Source organism: Microtus ochrogaster, chromosome 1 (assembly GCF_000317375.1).
Source record: "Microtus ochrogaster isolate Prairie Vole_2 chromosome 1, MicOch1.0, whole genome shotgun sequence".
NCBI lineage: Eukaryota > Metazoa > Chordata > Mammalia > Rodentia > Cricetidae > Microtus > Microtus ochrogaster.
The window spans coordinates 114,483,173-114,504,712 of NC_022009.1; the positions used below are offsets into that span (position 1 = coordinate 114,483,173).

Genomic DNA, 21,540 nt, shown 5'->3' on the forward strand with positions numbered 1-21,540 from the left:
TTTTAATATCAACACTTGAGAGGTAGAGGCAGTCAGATCTCTGAGATCAAGGCCAGCCTGATCTACATATTGAGTTCTAGACTGGCCAGAATTGTATAGTGAGGCAGTATTGCTGAGATCTGTTGTCCCGTTCATCACCAGGGTTGGTTTGGCTGATATTGCTGAACAGGCTTGTGCCTATTCTCTATTTCTCCCTCAGCATGCCAAGTATGTCCTTCCTAAAGCTGCACAAAACGATGTAATAGAATGACCATCCAAATAGAAGAGGACTGGGTTTTTTGGTTGAGGATGTGTTGTAGTTGTACTTCCCTGCTAGAACCTCCAGACAAAAATAAGGATTTAATGTAAATATTAAATGTTTATTTAATATTTATTAAATACTTTATTTGATTTTAGATTTTAATATAAAACCTAAAATTATAGGTTTTATAACATTTTATTTAACAATTTGTTTATGGTTTAGAAAGGTGAGCTAGCTAATTTAGAACTCTTCAACCATAACTGAGACTTCTTTACTTAAACTTCTTGAGCTCATATATCCAGTTGTTGAGTTTCCTACTCAGCCTTCTGGAAAGGGGGACAAATGGAATTTAACCAATATGGTTACTTCTATATCTAATATTAGATGACTTCTTTCTTAAACAGATTGGTCCTGTTTATTTGCTGTGAACTAAAGTTATTCAGTGAAAGCTGTTAGAGATCTTTTTCCTTCTTCCTCCTCCTTCCCCTTCTTTTTTATTTTTTTGGTTTTTTTTTTCCAAGACAAAGTTTCTCTGTGGTAGTTAGTTCTTCACAGCAAATAAAAGATAGCTAAGAGATAAATTCATAACTACATACTTAATTCTAGGCAGCTTTCAATATGAAACTGACTCTCCACATTAAATGCTTTCATGGCATAAAACAATTCTTATATTCTGTATCTATTAGAAATTCACATCACATAACCATGAACACTCGAGGGTAGATTAGAAACTTTAGGACTTGGGATATAGCTCGGTGGTAGAATGCTTGCTTATAAGGCACACAGTAACTACTGTATTAGTCCTGTAGAAAGGAAGGAAAAGTTGGGGTGAGAAGGAAACTTTATGACCCCTTTTATGCTTCTGTAAACCAAGTATACTTATTTAATCTTCCATTAAGAATAGTTTAGGGCTGGAGGGATGGCTCAGTGGTTGGGAGCATTGCCTGCTCTTCCAGAGGACCGGAGTTCGGTTCCCAGCAACCACATGGTGGCTCACAGCCGTCTGTGGTGATATCTGGTGCCCTCTTCTGGCCTGCAGACATACACGCAGACAGAATATTGTATACATAAGAAATAAATATTTTAAAAAAAAAAAAGAATAGTTTAAAAGCCAGGCAATGGCAAATGCCTTTAGTACAGCAGTCTGAGACAGGCTGACCTCTCTGTGAGTTCAAGGCCAACCTAGTTTACCCAACAAGTTCCAGGACAGCCTAGACTACCACAGAGAAACTTTGTCTTGAAGAAAAAGAAGAAGGGGAAGGAGGAGGAAGAAGAAGAAGAAAGAAAAAAATAGTTTAAGAATAGCATTCAAGGGCTTGGGGGCTTAGCTCAGTTCAGTGGGACAAGATCCTATGTTTAGTCTTCAGCTACAGAAACCAGAAAAGAAGAATGTTCAGGGAGCTGGAGAAATGGCTCAGTGGTTAAGAGCACTGACTGCTCTTCCAGAGAACCCCGGTTCGAGTCCCAGCACCCACATGGCAACTCACAACTGTCTGTAACTCCAAAATCTAACACCCTCACACAGACATACATACAGGCCAAACACCAATGCACATAAGATAAAAGTAAATTTAAAAAAAAAAAGAATGTTCAAAATCCAAATAGTAATGAAATAATTTGTACTTTTTTGTTTTTTACCTAATTCTTTATAAATTAATTTTCTATTTTTTTTAATTATTAGGGAGACTTGGGAGCTATTGATGAAAAATATGACATTGCTATTTCATCCTGTTGCCATGCATTAGACTACATTGTTGTTGATTCTATTGATACAGCCCAAGAATGTGTAAACTTCCTTAAAAAACATAATATTGGCGTTGCAACTTTTATAGGTTTGGATAAGGTAAGCATTTATAACAAGTTTCCTATAATTTAACTTTGAAGTGCCATATTTTTCCCTTAGAATATTAGATTTTTCTTAGCCATTATTTAATTACTCCCTGATAAGTTTTGAAATTTATATTCTGTGTGTACATGATTATGGAGGTTAAAAAAATAAGTTTCGTGATGCCTATACTAAAGAAATTCCAGCGTTAAAGTGATGTCCAGTGAATGAATGACTGTAAGTATGATGCTTCTTGTGGGGTGTGGAGGAGTTTGAGACAGGATTTCTCTGCACAGCCCTGGCTATCCTATAACTCGCTCCGTAGAACAGACTAGTCTCTCACTCACAGAGGTCAGTCTGCCTCCCAGGACAGGGATTATTGCATGCACCACCACCTGTTAGTATGTTTCTAAACTGCATCAGTGACCACTGTTTCCTTAATAGAACCTTTATTGAGGTATGTTATGTAATTCTATTGTGAAGTATAGATTTAAGTTATTTTCACTATATCCACAACTTGCTAGACTATGGCCATTAATATAATTCCAGACTATTTTCATTGCTCCATAAGCATTAACAATCAGTTCGCCCACCCTCAACAAAACCATCGATTTGATTTTGGTTTCTATGGATGTATTCTGAGCATTGGTTGAATGGGATCATAATATGGGGCCTCTTACACATACATAATTTTTCAGACTCTTCTATTTTGTAGCTTGTACCTATCTTTTTTGGGGGGGGGGGCTTCTGTTGCTTGTTTATAGTTTTTTGGCTGACTTAACTATAATGCCGTGGTGAAGATTTGTGTACAAGATTTTGTGTGAATGTGGGTTGGGATACCTAAGAATAGCAGTGTTTGCTGCTGTGCCTTGTTTATTACAGCACATCTTGATAGATGTGAAGTGGTATCTAACTGCTTTTATTTGTCTTTTCCTAATGTTGAACATATTTTGTGTGCTTATTAATCATTTGTTTATCTTTCTTGGGGAAAAAAAGACTGTCTGAAATCTTTGCCTGTTTTCATTGGTTTGTCTTATTGAATTGTTAAAAACTCTTAAAATAGTGTATACAAGTCTCTTGTTGGATACCTACTTCTTTTTTTTGGTTTTTCGAGACAGGGTTTCTCTGTGGTTTTGGTTCTAGGTTTTGGAACCTAGAACTAGCTCTTGTAGACCAGGCTGGTCTCGAACTCACAAAGATCCGCCTGCCTCTGCCTCCCAAGTGCTGGGATTAAAGGCGTGTGCCACCACCGCCCAGCTGGATACTTTTAAATTTTTTTTAATTTAAATCTGCTATTTGGTGGGTTATATTTTCACTTTCTTGAATGTGTACTTTGAAGCCACAAAAGGCCCTGTTAACAATATTTTTCTTCAGCTTCTTGGGTGTGTTTAGACAAGATCTTGCTTTGTATCCCAGAATGACTTTGTGTCTAGACCAGACTGACTTTGAACTTGAAGCAGTCCTCCTCTCTCTGCCTTCCAAGTGGTTTGAGAGCTCTGTTTGTGAGCATTTTATAGATTTTAGCTCTTAAATTTAGGTGTCTATTTCATTTTGATGTTTTAGCTTAATGGTAAGTTTATGTTATCAAGTTGCTCATTGCTTCTGTATAGAAATAAAATTAATACTTGGGAATTTTATGTAGAAGCATGATAAGATTTTATTTAGGGTTATAATACTTAGAAGACTACATATTTTTTTTCCAACTTTTAGATGACAGTGTGGGCCAAAAAAATGGCCAAAATTCAAACTCCTGAAAATACTCCGCGGTTATTTGACTTAGTTAAAGTAAAAAATGAGGAAATTCGCCAGGCTTTTTACTTTGCTTTACGTGATACCTTAGTGGCTGACAATTTGGATCAAGCTACAAGAGTAGCATATCAAAAAGATAGACGATGGAGAGTTGTAACTCTGCAGGGGCAAATCATAGAACAGTCAGGTAAGTTGGAATTTTTTTTAATTTCTACCGATCTTTTTTCTTTTCTTTTTTTTTTTTTTTTTTAATCTTTGGTAAGACATTTAAAACTGAATTCTCCATGTTCCCCAGGTACAATGACTGGCGGTGGAAGCAAAGTAATGAGAGGAAGAATGGGTTCATCAGTTATCGTGGAAATCTCTGAAGAAGAGGTCAGTCAGCACAATGTAAAACAGACAGAATTTACCTTCTGTAACTGTACCCAGTATTGATTTAACAGGTTTTCTATTATGTAAATGTCAGCTATTTTGTTGAGTGCTTTCTGGGGTGCAAAACACATTAATTCAAAAGTATGTGCTTTAAAAAGGGTGTGTCAGAGTAGTAGAGCATTGGCTTAGCATGCCCAAGGCCTAGGTTTGATTCCTAGCATCCCATTAGAAATAAAAATAAGTGCATATCTTTTTGGTTAATCTTTTACTATCATAGAGATTTTTCATAACTTAGTCAATTACTTAATATCATTTACTTTGCAGAATTACTGTTTTTTTTTTTTTGTTTGTTTTTCAATTTCAAAATACTTCAAGTATTTCAAAGACTTCTTATCCATGTTTCTAAATTTTATTTTAAACACTTTGGGGATGTGGAGGTACAGATTAGTGGTAAGGTAATTTGTGTTGTGTAGCCTTTGTGAGGTATGAACTCAGCCACCAAAATGTGCTCTTAGCCTGGATTTCCTTTTCCAAAATGTGCATTAATTTCTCCCCATATTTTGAAATTGTTTGAATGCTATGTTTTCATTAAAATATAGGTGACTGTCTCAAGCTTTGGTATTGGGGGTTGTTTGGTTACATGTCTCATTTTGTTAGGCTAGGCTGGCCTCAAGCTCATAATCTTCCTCTCAACCTTCTGAGTATCTGGGAATCCAGTTTTGTACACTACTTCTGACTTTTATTCTAGTCTTTAAGATTAGAAGTTTGGGGGAGGTAGACAAATGACACAGCAGTTGAGAGCATTGCCTGCTGTTCTAAAGGTCCTGAGTTCAATTCCCAGCAATCACATGGTGGCTCACAACCATCTGTAATGAGATCTGGTGCCTTCTGGCCATAAAATATAAATATATTTGTTTATATATATACAGTATTCTGAACATGTATACTGTGGGGGGCCAGCCATAATAATCTAAGTTTGGGCAGGTCACCCAAAGGAAGTTCTTTACTTCCAACCATTATCACCTGGGACTCTGGCCACGAATTTGAATAAGAGGTCTGAGTCTCAGTAGTATACCCTGAATCAATACCTGGTATCAGGAAAACACCACAAACTGAAATTACCCAACCCCCACCCAAGAGCAGACCATTCAAAGGAAATGCCTGACATTCCAACTACTGTAGATAGGATCACCTGCCAGCACACCTCACCAATGACACCCCTAGATAAATGTCAGCCAATCAGGGGTCCTGAGCATCAGAGACCCCTCACCCCCACCTTTACTACTATAAAAACCCAATTCTAATTGAGCTCAGGGCTCTCCGGTTATTCCAATATGTTGGACATGCAGAGAGACCGAGTTTGCAAACTTGATTAAAATAAAGGCTCTTTGTTTTTACATACGGGAATCTGTCCCTTTGTTGGCTTTTGTGGGGACCCCACGAATTTGGGCATAACATACAAAATAATTTTTTACAAAAAAGATTGGAATTTTGGGTATTTTTGTTTGTTTGTGAATATGGTTGTTGCTGTCTGTTTACCATGTGGGTGCCTGGTGTCCCAGCAGGCCACAAGAGGTATAGGGTCTTCTGGAACTGGAGTTAAAGAAGATTGTGAGCCATTATATAGTGACTGAGAATTAAACTCTAGCTCACAGGAAGTGCTCATAACTGCTGTGCCATCTCTCTCCAGCCCTGTGTTTTGTTTGTTTCATTTTGTGAGTAAACTAACTTTAAACTGCCTCTTAAGAGGGCAGGCAAAATGGTTGAGAGGGTAAATTCTCTTTCTGCAGAGCCTGACATCATGAATTCAAGCCCTAGAAGAACCAACTCCCACAGGTTGGCTTCTGATATTAAATATGCAGGCCAATGCATACATATGTCTATATAAATATCACTCTGTTAAAAATGACCCTTGAAATTTTTTTTGAAGGTAAAAAAGATGGAATCTCAATTGGAAAGGCATTCTAAACAAGCAAAGCAAATTCAAGAACAGAAAGTACAACATGAAGAAGCAGTAGTTAAGTTAAGGCATAGTGAACGAGAAATGAGAAATACACTAGAAAAGTTTGCTGCAAGCATCCAGGTACTGTGTTTATGTTCGTGTTCAAGTATTAGCTGAGACTGTTAGAATTTATCAGCAAGTGGGAAGATGTATTTTGGGTTTGCTTCCTTTTAAAGCAGCATTCAGAAAATACCTAAATTACAGCTTTTAACGACGATGCATAACCTTCAATTTTTATAATTTAATTGCATGCAATGTATTTCTATATTTGTATAAAGAGTAATATACATCTTTTTAGCGCCGTTAACTTTTCTTTGCTTAATATCTAAATTTACTTGATTTCTCTGCCATGATTCATGTTTTTCCTTTTCTCTTTTTTGGGAGGTAGATGGAGGGGAGCTCAAGACAGGGTTTCTTTGTGTAGCCCTAGCTGTTCTAGAACTAGCTCTGTAGACCAGGCTGGCCTCACTCACAGAGCTCTCTCTCGAGTGCTGGGATTATAGTTAGGTCTTTACACACACATTTGATTATTTCCTTAAAGTGGCTCCTGAAATTGTCATTAGCTGTGTTTCATTGTTTTGAAACACCTCTTGCCTCATACCAAATTGTCTAAATATTGATTCTAACTCATTATTTTTGTGATAAGTTTGTACACATTTTATTTACTGATCATTTTAGGTTTTTTATTGTTTTCTATCATTTTCTTGATAGCTTAAATGTCTTTTTAAAAATGAGTGTTCAAAGAAATATTTACTCTTACAAATTTAAAATACCATATAAATGCTAAATTATTTTTATAGGGTTTATCAGAGCAAGAAGAGTATTTGACTGTACAAATTAAAGAACTGGAAGCTAATGTACTTACTACAGCCCCTGATAAAAAGAAACAGAAACTGCTAGAAGAAAATGTCAGTGCTTTCAAAAAAGGTATGTTTTAAAATATTTTTTTTTTAATTTGCAGTAATCAAACAATTATAGTTAAATCTCTTGCATGGCAATATGCTGGCTTAAGTTAGCTTTTGGTATTGTTTAATTCATTCAAGTCTAAATTCGTGTGACAAATAAGAAACTAATGCATTAAGTGATTTGTGTAATTTGCCTATGGTCAGCCACATGACGTGGCGATAAGGGAGAGTAGGTAGCATGCTCTGGAGCCAGTCATGTCCTTATGTTTCTGCTTAGTTTCTTCAGGATCGGCACGATTAGATTAATAGGTGTGGGTTAGAGAGGTGGTCTAGTGATTCGAGCACTGATTGTTCTTCCAGGGGACCTGCGCTCAATTCTCGTACCCTCTTCTGACCTCTGAAGGCATACACGGTACATTTAGGTACATGCAGGGAAAAGACGCATCCACAAAATAAAGGAAAAAATACATTTAGAAATCTGAGAATATGAAGAAAATAAATTACTCAAGAAGAACACACAGCAAGTAAACAGTAAAGCTACTTGAAGACTTAGCTAATGCTTTCCTCGACTTTTTCTTAGAATTCGTAGTTGTCAGAATAGAAGCTGAAGAAAGCAATATGCAGTTGTCTTTGTACCTCACTTAGAGTCCTTTGAGCATGTATTTCAGTGTATTCTATGTTACTGCTCTTACTACACTTAAAATTCCATCTGTCGAACTGAGAAAGTGTCACTACAATTGTCAACAGCTTATATTCCACCTAATAGAGTCCACACCGTCAGGCTCAGTCACTGCCAGTGAAAGCCAATCAGTTCATCATTTATGCCTTCTACATTGCACTTTAGCTTATTTGACCTAAATAAACCTGGGCTGTGTTTTTGGAACAGGGGAGACCCACCAATTCATCTTGTTCCTTAACTTTGTAATAATGTGGAGGACTATTTATTTAACCCAAAGAAAATACTCAGTTTCTCCAAACCAGAGAAAGATCTTAGGGCAAATATACATCCAACAAGTGATAATTACTAACAAAATGAATTCAGCTGTGTCATTTTTAATTTTAGAATATGATGCTGTGGCTGAGAAAGCTGGTAAAGTAGAAGCCGAGGTTAAACGACTACATGATACCATCATAGAAATCAACAACCGAAAACTCAAGGCCCAACAAAACAAACTTGATATGATAAATAAACAGCTGGATGAATGTGCTTCTGCTATTACTAAAGCCCAAGTAGCAATCAAGACTGCTGACAGGTAGAATGTGTACCTCCTCATCCTGCCCCCACCCCTGTCTGGACACTTTGAGAAAGGGAAAAAACTGAAAATGAAGATTTATTGTTTGTCTAATTCAAAAAGAACAAGTTGGTTAACAGTTGTATGCCTTAGAAAAGTTGGAGTTATGATTCATAACCCAGTTGTTCAAGGACAGATCAAGGATAGACATTAAGTTACTCTGGCATAGAGAAGTAGAGCTAGGTCTTAATAAACAAGAAGTGAAGAGGAAAAGCTCTAAAGAAAATTATTTTTTTTAATTTCTATATTGATCTATTTGACTAAAAGTAAGAAGCTAGAAAAAATGATTTGTTAGGAGCAGAAAGTCTGTTTAAAAGATTTATCGTTTGGTTTAGTTTTTTTTCTTTATTTATTTATTTATTTATTGTGTATACAATATTCTGTCTGTGTATGTCTGTAGGCTAGAAGAGGGCACCAGACCTCATTAACAGATGGTTGTGAGCCACCATGTGGTTGCTGGGAATTGAACTCAGGACCTTTGGAAGAGCAGGCAATGCTCTTAACCACTGAGCCATCTCTCCAGCCCCCTTGGTTTAGTTTTTGTTTGTTTGTTTTGGCTTTTTGTTGCTGTTGTTTCCTTTTAAACCAACTGAACATGGTGACATGCCTTGTAATTCCATAGAAGACAGGGTCAGACAAATTGCTGTATTTCTGTGTGTTCATAGACACTTTTACATGAAGCCAGGTAGTGGTGGCACACTCCTTTAATCCCAGCACTCAGGAGGTAGAGGCAGGTGCAGTCAGACCTCTGTGAGTTTGAGGCCAGCCTGGTCTACAGAGCAAGTTCCAGGACAGCCAAGCTACACAGAGAAACCCTGTCTCAAAACAAAACAAAAATGAGGCTTACATGAACAGACCTTATGGAAATCTTTAATAAAACATACAACACCATCTGTAAGTAGTTATATAAACAGAGAAACCTCAGATGGTTCAGTAAATCACATTGTCATAAATTGTGTTGTTTGCTTTTTTAGAAATCTCATAAAGGCGCAAGATTCTGTCGTCCGCACAGAGAAAGAAATAAAAGACACCGAGAAAGAAACAAATGACTTAAAAGCAGAACTAAAAGCTATTGAAGACAAAGCAGAAGAAGTCATAAAAAAAACAAATGCTGCTGAGGTAAGATCTATTTCTGCCTTACAGGATAGAAGTCATTTGAAGCAATTAAAGTGTCTTGTATGTTAAATTTTTTGTGACTATTAAAAGTGTATAACAAAATATGAGAACTTTCTGTGAATCAAATTTTATTAAAGTGAGACATGAAGAAAAATTGCTAACAATGTCTATGTAATGTAAAAAAAAAAAAAACCCTATTTCACTTGTAAAGATGGTATTTGTCACAGTTGTTCTTGGTTTTTAGGAGTCATTGCCAGAAATCCAGAAAGAGCATCGTAATCTACTTCAGGAACTTAAAGTTATTCAAGAAAATGAACATGCTCTTCAGAAAGATGCTCTTAGTATTAAGTTGAAACTTGAGCAGATAGATGGCCACATTGCTGAACATAATTCTAAAATAAAATACTGGCAAAAAGAGGTGAGATTATTCCCATTTAAGTGATTTTAAACCTTTTCTGTTGGCTTGAAAGATAGCTCAGTGATTAAGAGCACTCACTCTTGTAGAAGACCCAGGTTCAATTCCTAGCACTACATGGCAGATCACAACCATATAATTCTAGTTCCAGGGAATCTAACATCCTTTACTGTCCTCCAGGGACACCAGGCACATAAGTGGTCTATATATAAATAAACACACACGCGTGCGCACATGCAGATGAAACATTGGTACCATTTTTTTTTAATTGCTTTTTGTTTTGTGGAGGCAGGTGTTTCTCTGGTTTTAAGTGCATCTGTGATTCTTAATTCTATAATCACTTTTTTATAAGGGATCTAATAGACAATTTAGATTTAATACATAGAAATTAGTAATCATTAGAAGAGAGCAAGTACCTTCTCAGCCCAGAGCTTATGTGCAAAGTAGTCATGGTTCATTCCGATATTGTTTTTATAGCTGTCATTGTTCATGTTTTGACTTAATAAACTTGTAGCTGGAGAGAGCCCACTGGTTACTAGTCCTTGCAGCTTTTGCAGAGGACTCACAGCTTGCTTCCTCAAACCAATATCAAATGGCTTAAAACCAACTCCAGGATCTGATACCCTCTTCTGGGATCTATGGCATCTACAAACGTGGCATACACACATACATGCACACACGCGCACACACCCATACACAAGTAAAAGTAAATTCATCCTGTTTTTATGTCTTCTTAATTCTCTTTAGATTTCAAAAATAAAATTGCATCCTATAGAAGATAATCCTGTCGAAACAGTATCAGTTCTAAGCCCAGAAGATCTTGAAGCAATCAAGAATCCAGATGCTATAACAAATCAAATTGCAATTTTAGAAGCTCAGTGTCATGAAATGAAACCAAATCTTGGTGCCATAGCAGAATATAAAAAAAAGGTATGAGTGAATTGAATTTTGCTTAGTTTAAATTAAGACCTTTGGTTTTTGCATAATGAGCAATGCTAATTCTCAGGTTTGTGTAAACTTTTTTTTATAATCTTCACAGGAAGAATTATATTTGCAAAGAGTAGCAGAATTGGACAAAATTACTTCTGAAAGAGATAATTTTAGACAGGCATATGAAGATCTTCGGAAACAAAGACTCAATGAATTTATGGCAGGATTCTATGTAATAACAAATAAGTTAAAGGAAAACTACCAGATGCTTACTTTGGGAGGGGACGCTGAACTCGAGCTTGTGGATAGTTTGGATCCTTTTTCTGAAGGAATCATGTTCAGGTTTGTAAGATTTGAATCCTCCATGTTTCCTGAATTAGTATTTCTTGTGAGGGCAGTGTGAAGGTTGAAACTATAACTCCTTTTATTTGGTGATTAATACTGACTTGTTTATGTACCATGTACAAATTATGTTATACAGTGACTAGTTCATTAATTCATCTTTTAAAAATATTTTCTTCAATGCTAGATTCAATAATGCCAACATTTATAATCCTGGCTTATCACTACAGGGAGATGGGAGTAAAACAGAAACTCACAGGCCAGATAGCCAGGTTTATACAGCAGTGAAATGACAAAGTAGAAAGGCTTTCTTTAAACCGCCCCCCCAATAGTTTTATTACAAAATTGGTTAAGAGAAAATAACAAATAGTAGCTAGTTTACTGTTTTAATCTTAAAATTCTGGTAGATAAGTGGTGGCACATGGCTTTAATATTAGGCAGAGGCAGGCAGATCTTTGTGAGTGTAGGACCAATGTGATCTACAGACTGAGTTCCAGGACAGCCAGGGTTATATAGAGAAACCCTGTGTCCAAAAACTTTAAAAATTCTGGTAGGTGTTTCTAACATGTTTGTCTTCCAATAACATTTCTGTAAGCTAGGAATAAAAGACCAGCAGCCAGGCCATGGGATGGGTGTATACATGTAATCCCAGCACTCATCTGGTTTAGGCAGGAGGATCAGAAGTTTTAAAAAAAAATAAAAGGCAATTACATACTGAGGTCACCCTGTTCAAAAAGCCGGAATCTAGATAATAGTATTTGTGAAACGCAGCACACGGATTTAGTTATAGGAAACACTTCAGGAGTTTTAGCCTGAGTTTTACAAGGCAGTTCAGTAACATTTCTTCATTATTTTAGTGTTCGGCCACCTAAGAAAAGTTGGAAGAAGATCTTTAACCTTTCAGGAGGAGAGAAAACCCTTAGTTCGTTGGCCTTAGTGTTTGCTCTTCACCACTACAAACCCACTCCCCTCTACTTCATGGATGAGATTGATGCAGCCCTGGATTTTAAAAATGTGTCGATTGTTGCATTTTACATATATGTGAGTAAATCTCTGGAAATTGTTTTATTTCTTGCTATCAGGATTTTCATTTTACCCAAATTATTAAAATCAGCTTTCATGAATTAGCCATTGTCCCATGTTAATCATGTCATAATTACTGCCCACAAACTTTATGTGGAATAATATTTGCCTATTATATAATTTGTCTTTCTTTTTCTTTTTAGGAGCAAACCAAAAATGCCCAGTTCATAATCATTTCTCTCCGGAATAATATGTTTGAGATTTCAGATAGACTTATTGGAATTTACAAAACATACAATATTACGAAAAGTGTTGCGGTGAACCCAAAAGAAATTGCATCTAAAGGACTTTGTTGAACTTGTTTATATTGAAGATTGTTCACAGTTAAATTGCCTAGATTATTATTTCTAGGTTTCTGTCTGTAACGAATTTTAAGTTGTACATTTTTCTACATTGTGTGACAATTGGTTTCTGTTTTACTACTGATAATGTCTAAAACAAATTGTATCCATTTCTATATTATAAAAGTGAGTCTGGCTAGGTTTTTTTGTTTTAACAATTCTTTGATTCCTTGGCAAATTGACAGCATGCCCCCAAGAATTAAAACAAAAGTAACCATCTTGCCTCTCCATCTTTCCAACACTTATTCAAAATTCATTCTTATAGCATCAGGAAGGTGTGTCAGGAATCTGCTCCACCCACAAAACGATTGCTAGGAGTCACTATCTCAAGGTCTCTGGCACACCATCAGCACTAGACCCTTGCTGGAATGCCTTTTGGACATCCTGCTACAGTCAGGGAAGGGGGGCCGATCCTGTGGTTCTTCTGCCAAACCAGTCCCTTCTAGCACTCCAGAAGGTCACAGAAGCAGTTAGGACGTGTCAACCCAAGGCCAAGGATGTGAGTCTGGGCAGTAGCTGAGTCTTTAGCCACTGGGACTACCTCCTCAGGCTAGAAGCAGAGCAAGCTCTGGTAGGCACAAGATATCAAAGACAAGTACCATGCCTTTGGCGAGGGGTTGGGCCCATTTCTCCCACGGGGGACAGGATCAACTCTCCTGCTGCAGGTTCTTTTTGTTTTGATTGGTAAGAGTTCCACGGTGGTGGCACTTGCCTTTAATCCCAGCACAGACAGGCGAATTTCTGAGTTCAAGGCTAGGCTGTCTACAAGAGGTAGTTCCAGGACAGGCTCCAAAGATACAGAGAAACCCTGTCTCGAAAACACAAAAGTATATTACCCTGCAATCCCAGGGTAATGGTGGCAGGCCAGATTATGACTGAGGGTTGTGGGCTGCCTACATAGGCTAACCCAAACATAAAAGCAAATGTTTCCGTGTCTAACGCTCATAAAACCACCATGTACTCACTGTATTGCCTAAAGAATGTTATGCTACTAGAAATAAATTGGAACTTAAAGTCAGCTATCATCAGGTGTGGTGGTATGCTATACAACACCTTTCATCCCAGCAGTCAGAAGCCTGGTCTACTTAGTGAGTTCCTGTCTCCAAGTATTTGCCTTATTCAGTTTCTAAGGAATTAGTCAAATGCTTCCTACCATGATTCATAATAAAGCACTACAAATCAGCAGCATGCTACAAATATAAAAGTGAATGAAATTACATTTTAATAACTAGGTGGAGTTGAGAGCTAACTTATGTATAAAAATTCCAAAGCCAATTCCTAAGCCATTCAATAAAATATCAAGTTTATTCAAATATATCGTTACACATAAACCCATAATTTCCAAATGTGTTTTTTGTACAATCTCAGCCTAATAGTAAAGATATAAAACAGTATATAATAACTTACCAGAAAACACTAAAAATTGTCAAGCCTTTAAGGTAATACTCGGCATATGTTTGTTTAGTTTGGAGCGTATGTAAGTTTCGGTTAATAACACCTGTCTTGGCCTGCTCGAGTTTTTAAAGCATGATAAACACTGATGAGAACATTCTCCCACCTAATATGGCACTGCATTACTTTGGTTTGTTCATCATCTGTACAAAGAAGTTAGTGGCCCCTTGAAAAACATCTTAGCTAACATTCTTTGTTAATATTTACATTTAAAAATAGCACTCAGTGCGACCTATGTGTCTGTTAAAAACTGAACACTGTACCCCCTTACCTCCACTCCATCTTCCAAATGGCCTCTATAATAATAATGCTGGATAAAATCTGATCTGTTAAGTGGACCTAATGATTAAGCTTTTTTGCATACAGCATCCTGCTGGCATATATGCGTACATGCCAGAAGAGAGCACCAGATCTCATACATGGTCATGGAATCACACCATATGCCTACAGGCCAGAAGAGAGCACCAGATTTCATACATGGTCATGGAATCACAATATGGTTGCTGGGAACTAAACACAGAACCTCTGGGAGAGCCATCTCTCCAGGCCCTAATGATCCCCAGAGCTAGGGATTCATTTGGGTATTTTAGTGACAGTGATCCAAAGTTACACTGCAAACATCATGCTAGTCCTTGTTAAGGGAATTAAAGGTTGCCTTAATGAGATCTTTTAAGATCTAATTTATGGCAACTCATAATTCCCAGTACTTGGGCTATAGAGACCATTTTAAGATATAGTTTACATGATTGTCATACATGTTTAATATACTTTTTAATGTAAGAACAAGATTAAAACACTACAAAAGCAAAATAATTGTTTTGCTTTCTGGTGCTGGAGACAAAGCAAGGGCTCCGCCTCGTTTTTAACCTGTTTGGTTTTTAGAGATGTCAATACAATACCCAGACTGACCCTGACTTAAGAGATTCTCTAGACATTAAACTCAAATTCTAAACACAAAGTTTCTATAAAATAAGTACTAGACACTTGGCATTATCCAAAAGCTGTATTTGGAATGTATGTTCTTGATTTATGTTTGACCAAAAAGACATTTAAGCAATCCTAGCCTGAATCTTAAAACTTTTCCCACCTACATCTATACACTGAAAAGCTTCAAATAACATCAAGATAGATATGTGGATCAAGGATCTTGTCAATTTTTTCTAATCTAATATCTACAAAGAACTGCAAAGCATGTTATAGTAAAAAAAAAAAAAAGATGCTTCTTAGATTTAAAACTTTGACTATCAAGCCAAAAAATATTCAAATCAAAAATAATTTTTTAATTTGATTTGAATAATCTTTCAGATAATATATCATTTCTGGCACCATTTCTATCCAACCATGGAAGGTTTACCATATTTCTATGTAAGTTTGCTACTTATACTACCCAACTTCCATCTAGCAATGGTTAGGCTCTACTAAACAGGAGAAGCCTACTTAAAACTGTTCATTTGGGTTTTCAACGAGAAACTATTTTCAATATGATTTCCTTTAACAAATATAAAGTGTAGCATACCATATTTTTTAAGTCATTTAAGTTATTAGATAAACTTTGGTAAACAGACAAAGAGACCTCAGAGAAACATATTGAAGTGATTTCATTTAGGAAGGTGATTATGTGTTGGTTGAAAAAGAGTATCAACATTAATATCACTGAAATCAGTGAAACTACAGCAATATTTAAAATTTTAAAGAATTCGAGTTCTTTTTCATCCTTGTCAGGCCAGGAACATGGCATCCTTTTTGAAGAAATTCTCATTTCAGGAATGACAGCTTTCTTGATATGTCCAATTTCTGTTCTGCTCCACTCTTCCTTTAATACTTTGCTTACTCGAGGATAAATCTCAACAGGCTGGACCTCGGGGAGTGGTCTCCGTTTCAACATCTGCACACGCTGGCGGACATCATCAATTTTTTCTAGGAATTTAAGTGGAGCCTCATCTTGTAAAGATGTAGTCACTGTCATTAACTCCAGCTGCTGTTCTCTGATCTCCTTCACCCTTTCAATCTGCGGAGTATATTCTTGATTGATCAGCTTGCCAACGTCACAAAGAGCTGCCAAAAAAAATTTCTTTTTCTGTTCTAATGTATCACTAAGCTCCTTAAAATACTGAAGAACAAATTCCTTATCACCTTGAACCATTTTTTCAGAATGACACTTCTGTTCTTCAAGCTTTTCAATAAGACGGGTGATGTCTGTCCAGTGTGTGTCGGTTAACTGTTTAAACAGCTTCTGAGGTGTATCTTTTTCTTTCAGATAGGCACTTTGAAGGTCATCTATAGGATGACCATGATGTTGGCCTATAGTAAGACAATGGCCACAAACTAATTTTTTATCTAGTAGGCAATAAACATTTAATGGCTGCCTGTAGTGTTCAGGGCAGGTGACAACATCTGGGTGGTCTTCTTGCTGGTACTTTTCAATAATTGCTCTCAATGCAAAATTTACAGGTAAGGATTCTATACCAGTTGAAGAAATTTCAATAATACTTCTGCAGTTAGGACACTTGAGTGGAATTCGCAAAGGCCTCCATATATAAAAGTTCCCAGTTGCCTGAAGAACATTTTCCAAACAATTTCTACAAAACGTATGAGAGCATGGCAGGACTCGAGGATCTTCGAAAATACTGTAACAGATGGGACATGTTAACTCGTCCTCAAAATTGTGCATTTCCTGTCGAGACAAAAAAAGTATATGTAGCATACATGTGGCATTCTATGTAAGGTTTTAGGCATGACCTTCAAATTAAATGCAGTATTTGCCATTTAAAAGAAAAGCATTTTTAGATGACTCTGCAGTTCAACTCCTAATACATACTGAATAAGAGGTCCATCTTAAAAGTATTCCACTGCTGGGCAGAGGTGGTGGATATCTTTAGTCCCAGCAATTGAGAGGCAGAGGCAGCAAATTTCTGAGTTCTAGGATAGCCTGGTTTACAGAGCTAGTTTCAGGAGAGCCAAAGCTGTTACACAGAGAAACCCTGCCCCCCCCCAAAAAAAAAAAGAAAAAAGGAAAAAAAAAACTTGAAATTAGTGAAACTGACTTTATGTACCAAAGACTAATATTCAGTTGAAGTCAACTTAATAATTACAACTACTATATGGAAGTCTTTACATTATAAGATACTAAAGTAAAACAGCACTCTGTAATATATAAAAAAACTAATGACTAAGCAAGACTAGATATTATATAGCATTAGGCTTAGCAAAATTATTCAATTTAAAGGGGGAAAAGTGTGGGGTTTTTTTTTGTCTAAGATAAAAGCTAGGGCTGAAGGCACAAGGCATCACAACTGGTTCAGTAATTCTTACAAACTCTTAACTTTTCTAGAAATTACTATTAAGATCAGCATACGGCAATTCCTATTTTTCTCTCTCTTTTCCTTTTGTCCTTTTGTGGTGCTAATAATCAAACTCAAGGCCTTGTACATTCTAGGCAGAGACTCAACCATGAGTTAACACAGCCCCAACTCCAAACATTTACTGCGGTTTTCTAAAGCAGTAATTTTTAATTTGAAAATTTTAAAGGGAAAAGTTCATTGACAATAAAAATAGATTTGAAAGATGAGAGTTGATGATGGTGACAAGTAGTGACTGAAAAATAAGAATCTAAAATAAATGAGAAAAGAAAACAAAGGATACCATTCATCTCTTTCCTCATTTAAAATGTTTGAGAGGCTGAGGAGATGGCTTGGTGGTTATAACTGCAAACTTGTTCTTCCAGAGGATCAGAACTCAGCTCCCAGCACATAAAGAAGCTCACAACCACATACAAAGCCAGTTCCAGAGTATCCACTTTCCTAGTACCTCTATATGCCTGCCCTACAACATACACATACACACACATAACTAAAAATAACTTTAAAAATGTATTTCAAGAATATCCATGAACCAGAAAAAGGAATCCAGCAATAGTTCAGAAACTCATTTGATAGAGGGTGGACATCCATAAGCTGTTAATATTTCCAACAGAAGCTGGAAGATCTGCAGCCTGCTTTTATAGTTTTACTTTTTATTGTTCTCAGCAGCAATAAACCTTAAAACTGCCTAGCCTCTGACAGGGAAAAATCAAGTACATCGTTGTTTAAAGAACCTTAAACAAATCCTAGATGTTCTTTTGTTTTTTGAGATGGAGTTTCTCTATGTAGGCTTGGCTGTCCTGGAACTCACTGTGTAGATCAGGTTGGACCAGGCTGGCCTTGAACTCACAGAGATGCACTTGCCTCTGCCTCCTGAGTCCTAGGTGTTCTTTACAAAGACTATAAAAGCTGACAAAACATATATAAAACAAGTTTCAGATCAGAAGTTCTTTGTTTTTTGTTTTTGTTTTTTTTGGTTTTTCAAGACAGTGTTTCTCTGTAGCTTTGGAGCCTGTCCTGGAACTCCCTTTGTAGACCAGGCTGGCCTCGAACTCACAGAGATGCGCCTGCCTCTGCCTCCCGAGTGCTAGGATTACAGGTGTGCGCCAACACCGCCCAGCACTAGATCAGAAGTATTTAAGAACAGGGCTAGCATGCATTGAGGTCTGGCATTCTGTCATCACCAAGGAAAGTTTGTAGCCATAGCATTTGAAAGTACCTTTCATCTGTTTTAGCCTTAGCTCTAACATCAGTGAGCCTACTGAGACTGCTAATACCCTAGAGTGTCTTTTTAATTTAATTTAACTACGGAGGCATTTTTACCTTGAGCACTTTACAAAATTTTAGAAGAATTTCTGTAACATATTATATATTAAATGTAAGCCTCCCATTAGGTCAGAAATAGTACCTAAACAGCAGTCTTAAAAGCAATCTGGGCTTTTTAATAAACTGTTAGAGTTTATGAAGAGCCCATCAGGAAATATATCCTGTACTGTGTGACTGACAATATTCAGGATCCATATTACCAAGTTGTGGCATGTAGAGACTAAGTCTTGACCTGCACAGGATTCCAGGAAACTAATGATTGGGCAGCAGTACAGAGATGACAGCCACTGAAGAGAAATGCAAGTAAATGCATGCCTAGAAGCTTTACAACTTTACCCCACACCCACAGAGAGCGCTTAAGTCATACAAAAATTACCAAGAATAACAAACATGTTTCTCAGAGTACCAGTGATGTCAAAATACACAAGGAATACAGAATAGTTCTTTGAAAGGAATAAAATTTAAGCAATGGACATACATTTGATCCAGATTTAGTATCATTGGCTATTTGGTGTGTAGGTAGCAAAACTGGAAGACATTAGACTTTAGGACTAGTTTGCTTACACATTAGATAGCCTCCAATATTATTAAATCTTCAAAGTTCTATTTTATATCTCTCACAGAAATCTACGGAGGGGCTGGAACATGATTCAGTTGATAAACCATTTACCAATGTAAGCTCGAGGACCTGAGTTTGGATCCCCAGAAGCCAAGCAAAGATGAACACAGTACTTATCAATAAACTAAGCAAGCACCAGACACCAAGATGGAGGTAGAAGTGAAAAAAAGACCAACTCTACAAGAATTAGAAGGAGGGTGGCGTACATAGTTGTACAAACATAAAACACTCAAAGATCTCTGAGAATCCATTTGATGACCCAATAGCTCAACCTTTACATTGTTAAGAAGTTTCCAAGCAAAGTATCAATGGTTTAACACTGGACTCTACAAGAAAATGAAGCAATACCAAATATTGATTTACAGACTGACATTACACTAGGGGTGGCCGGGGGTTGGGGGAGACACTAAAATTTCCCTTAGTAAAGTCAAAGCTAGGTGTAGTGGTGCCCACCTGGACTCCTAGCACCCAGGAGGCAGAGGCAGGGGATCTCTGAGTTCAAGGCCAGCCTGGTTGTCAGAGTGAATTCCAGGGCAGCCAGGGCTACCGAAAAACCTTGCGAAAGAAAGAAAGAAAGAAAGAAAGAAAGAGAGAGAGAGAGAGAGAGAGAGAGAGAGAGAAAGAAAGAAGCCAATACTCAATCAAAATGTCAGCTGTTGATTATCTTGAATGTGAGTCAGATGCGAGGATGCGCATGTGCATCTCAGTAAGCACGGGATCAGAGGACAGCTTTCGGAAATGAGCTGTCGACTTCTTCCATGGGTTCCAATAATTAAATTCTGGTAATTAGGTTTATGTGACAAGCACTCAGTCACTGAGCCATCTTGACAGCCCAAAAATATGGGGGAAGAAATTTATATACATTATTTAGAAATTCAGAAATAAACATATTATTTAGAAATTCAGACGTGAAGGTGGGCAGAGTCAGCTGCATGCCTTTCATCCCAAGCGCTTGGGGAACAGAAGCAGTTGGACTCTGTGAGTTCCAGAACAGGCAACTCAAAAAAAAAAAGTGAAAACTAAAAAACAGTGTTAGAAGATGAATATGATAGGTTTTAAAGAACAAGAACAGGGAGTAGAAAAAAGTATCCACCAACTTTTAATGCTAAGTTATTTTATTTAATCAGCATACAGCTAAAATGTAACAAACGATTAAAAAAAGAGAGACAATCCTACAAGTGGCCAGGCAGAAATGTACCATGTAAACCAAGAAAATATCAACAATGCGATATGGCAGAAGGATTAAAAGTTTGAGGCCAGCCTGAGCTATATAAATGGGACCCTGAAGAACACAATTTCTGAAAAAAGAAAATAAAAACCCTGTAAGACCATAGTTACCCTTTATACATGCTGTTCTGTATATAACCTAGCTGCTACTCCTTTTATCAAGAGATGAAATCTGTGTACCACTACCACCACCCCCAGGAAATTTGTATAGGTCAAACGACTGCTTTGAGCACCGCTCTGACTTCTGGATATACACCTCAAGAAGTCTATCAGTTCCTTTCCTGTTGTTATAAAACACTATAACCAAGGCAACTTTAGAGAAGACAGTTTACCATGGCTTACAGTTCCAGAGGGTTAGAGTCCACGCCAGTGGGACAGCACAGCAGCGGGCAGCTGGAGTAGAAAACCAAGGGATCTTTAACAGCAGCAGGCATGGGATAGAGCAAACTGAAAAGTGAGGCAAGGCAAAGCTTTCAACTCTCAAAGCTAGCTCCGCTAACTCGGTCTCCAGCAAGGCTGTAAATCTCTACAACAGCGCCACCAACTGGGGACCAAGTGTCATGTCAAATGCCTAATCCCACTCAAACCACACTTACCAACTAGCAGCTGTGCAACAAGTCTAGGCTACCTGGACTTTCAAAAACAGCACTAAGATGCCAGGTATATTAGTACAAAGGCCGTCTTGGAAATAGCTAGCCAAGCTTTCAAGTGTTATACAAAAACAGATAGCCAGCATACACACAAAGCAACAAGGAATGCTACTGTTAAAACATATTACAAAGCATCCATAAATTCAAGAAAGAAAAAGTTTTTACCCCAGAATCTGGTACCTGTGTGACTTATTCACATCTAACTATAAAAACATTAGCAAAATCTCTAGTTAAAAAACAAAGCAGGTAGCCGGGTGGTGGTGGCACACACCTTTAATCCCAGCACTCGGGAGG

At 37.2% G+C, this 21,540-nt stretch overlaps 2 protein-coding genes across 3 annotated transcripts in view; one reads left to right on the forward strand and one right to left on the reverse strand.

Annotated features, from left to right (window-relative positions):
* Smc4 (structural maintenance of chromosomes 4) overlaps nucleotides 1-12,734 on the forward strand; it is a 32,137-nt gene extending 19,403 nt beyond the window's left edge. Inside the window, exons 13-24 of one of the 2 annotated variants that reach the window (XM_005344095.3) lie at nucleotides 1,923-2,084; nucleotides 3,777-4,002; nucleotides 4,111-4,190; nucleotides 6,118-6,270; nucleotides 6,990-7,116; nucleotides 8,158-8,347; nucleotides 9,361-9,505; nucleotides 9,747-9,920; nucleotides 10,665-10,847; nucleotides 10,957-11,189; nucleotides 12,047-12,230; nucleotides 12,416-12,734. In XM_005344095.3, the coding sequence (XP_005344152.1) occupies nucleotides 1,923-2,084; nucleotides 3,777-4,002; nucleotides 4,111-4,190; nucleotides 6,118-6,270; nucleotides 6,990-7,116; nucleotides 8,158-8,347; nucleotides 9,361-9,505; nucleotides 9,747-9,920; nucleotides 10,665-10,847; nucleotides 10,957-11,189; nucleotides 12,047-12,230; nucleotides 12,416-12,568 (2,010 nt within the window). In that variant the 3' untranslated portion in view covers nucleotides 12,569-12,734. Of the gene's footprint in view, nucleotides 1-1,922; nucleotides 2,085-3,776; nucleotides 4,003-4,110; nucleotides 4,191-6,117; nucleotides 6,271-6,989; nucleotides 7,117-8,157; nucleotides 8,348-9,360; nucleotides 9,506-9,746; nucleotides 9,921-10,664; nucleotides 10,848-10,954; nucleotides 11,190-12,046; nucleotides 12,231-12,415 lie in introns of those variants that run through there. The other variant, XM_013348910.2, reaches the window with a different exon arrangement.
* Nucleotides 12,735-13,719: 985 nt separating this feature from the next.
* The window catches only part of Trim59 (tripartite motif containing 59), an 11,720-nt gene continuing 3,899 nt past the window's right edge, over nucleotides 13,720-21,540 (reverse strand). Inside the window, exon 3 of the mRNA XM_005344096.3 lies at nucleotides 13,720-16,739. Coding sequence (XP_005344153.1) covers nucleotides 15,525-16,736 — 1,212 coding nt within the window. The 5' untranslated portion in view covers nucleotides 16,737-16,739 and the 3' untranslated portion in view covers nucleotides 13,720-15,524. The remainder of the gene's footprint in view (nucleotides 16,740-21,540) is intronic.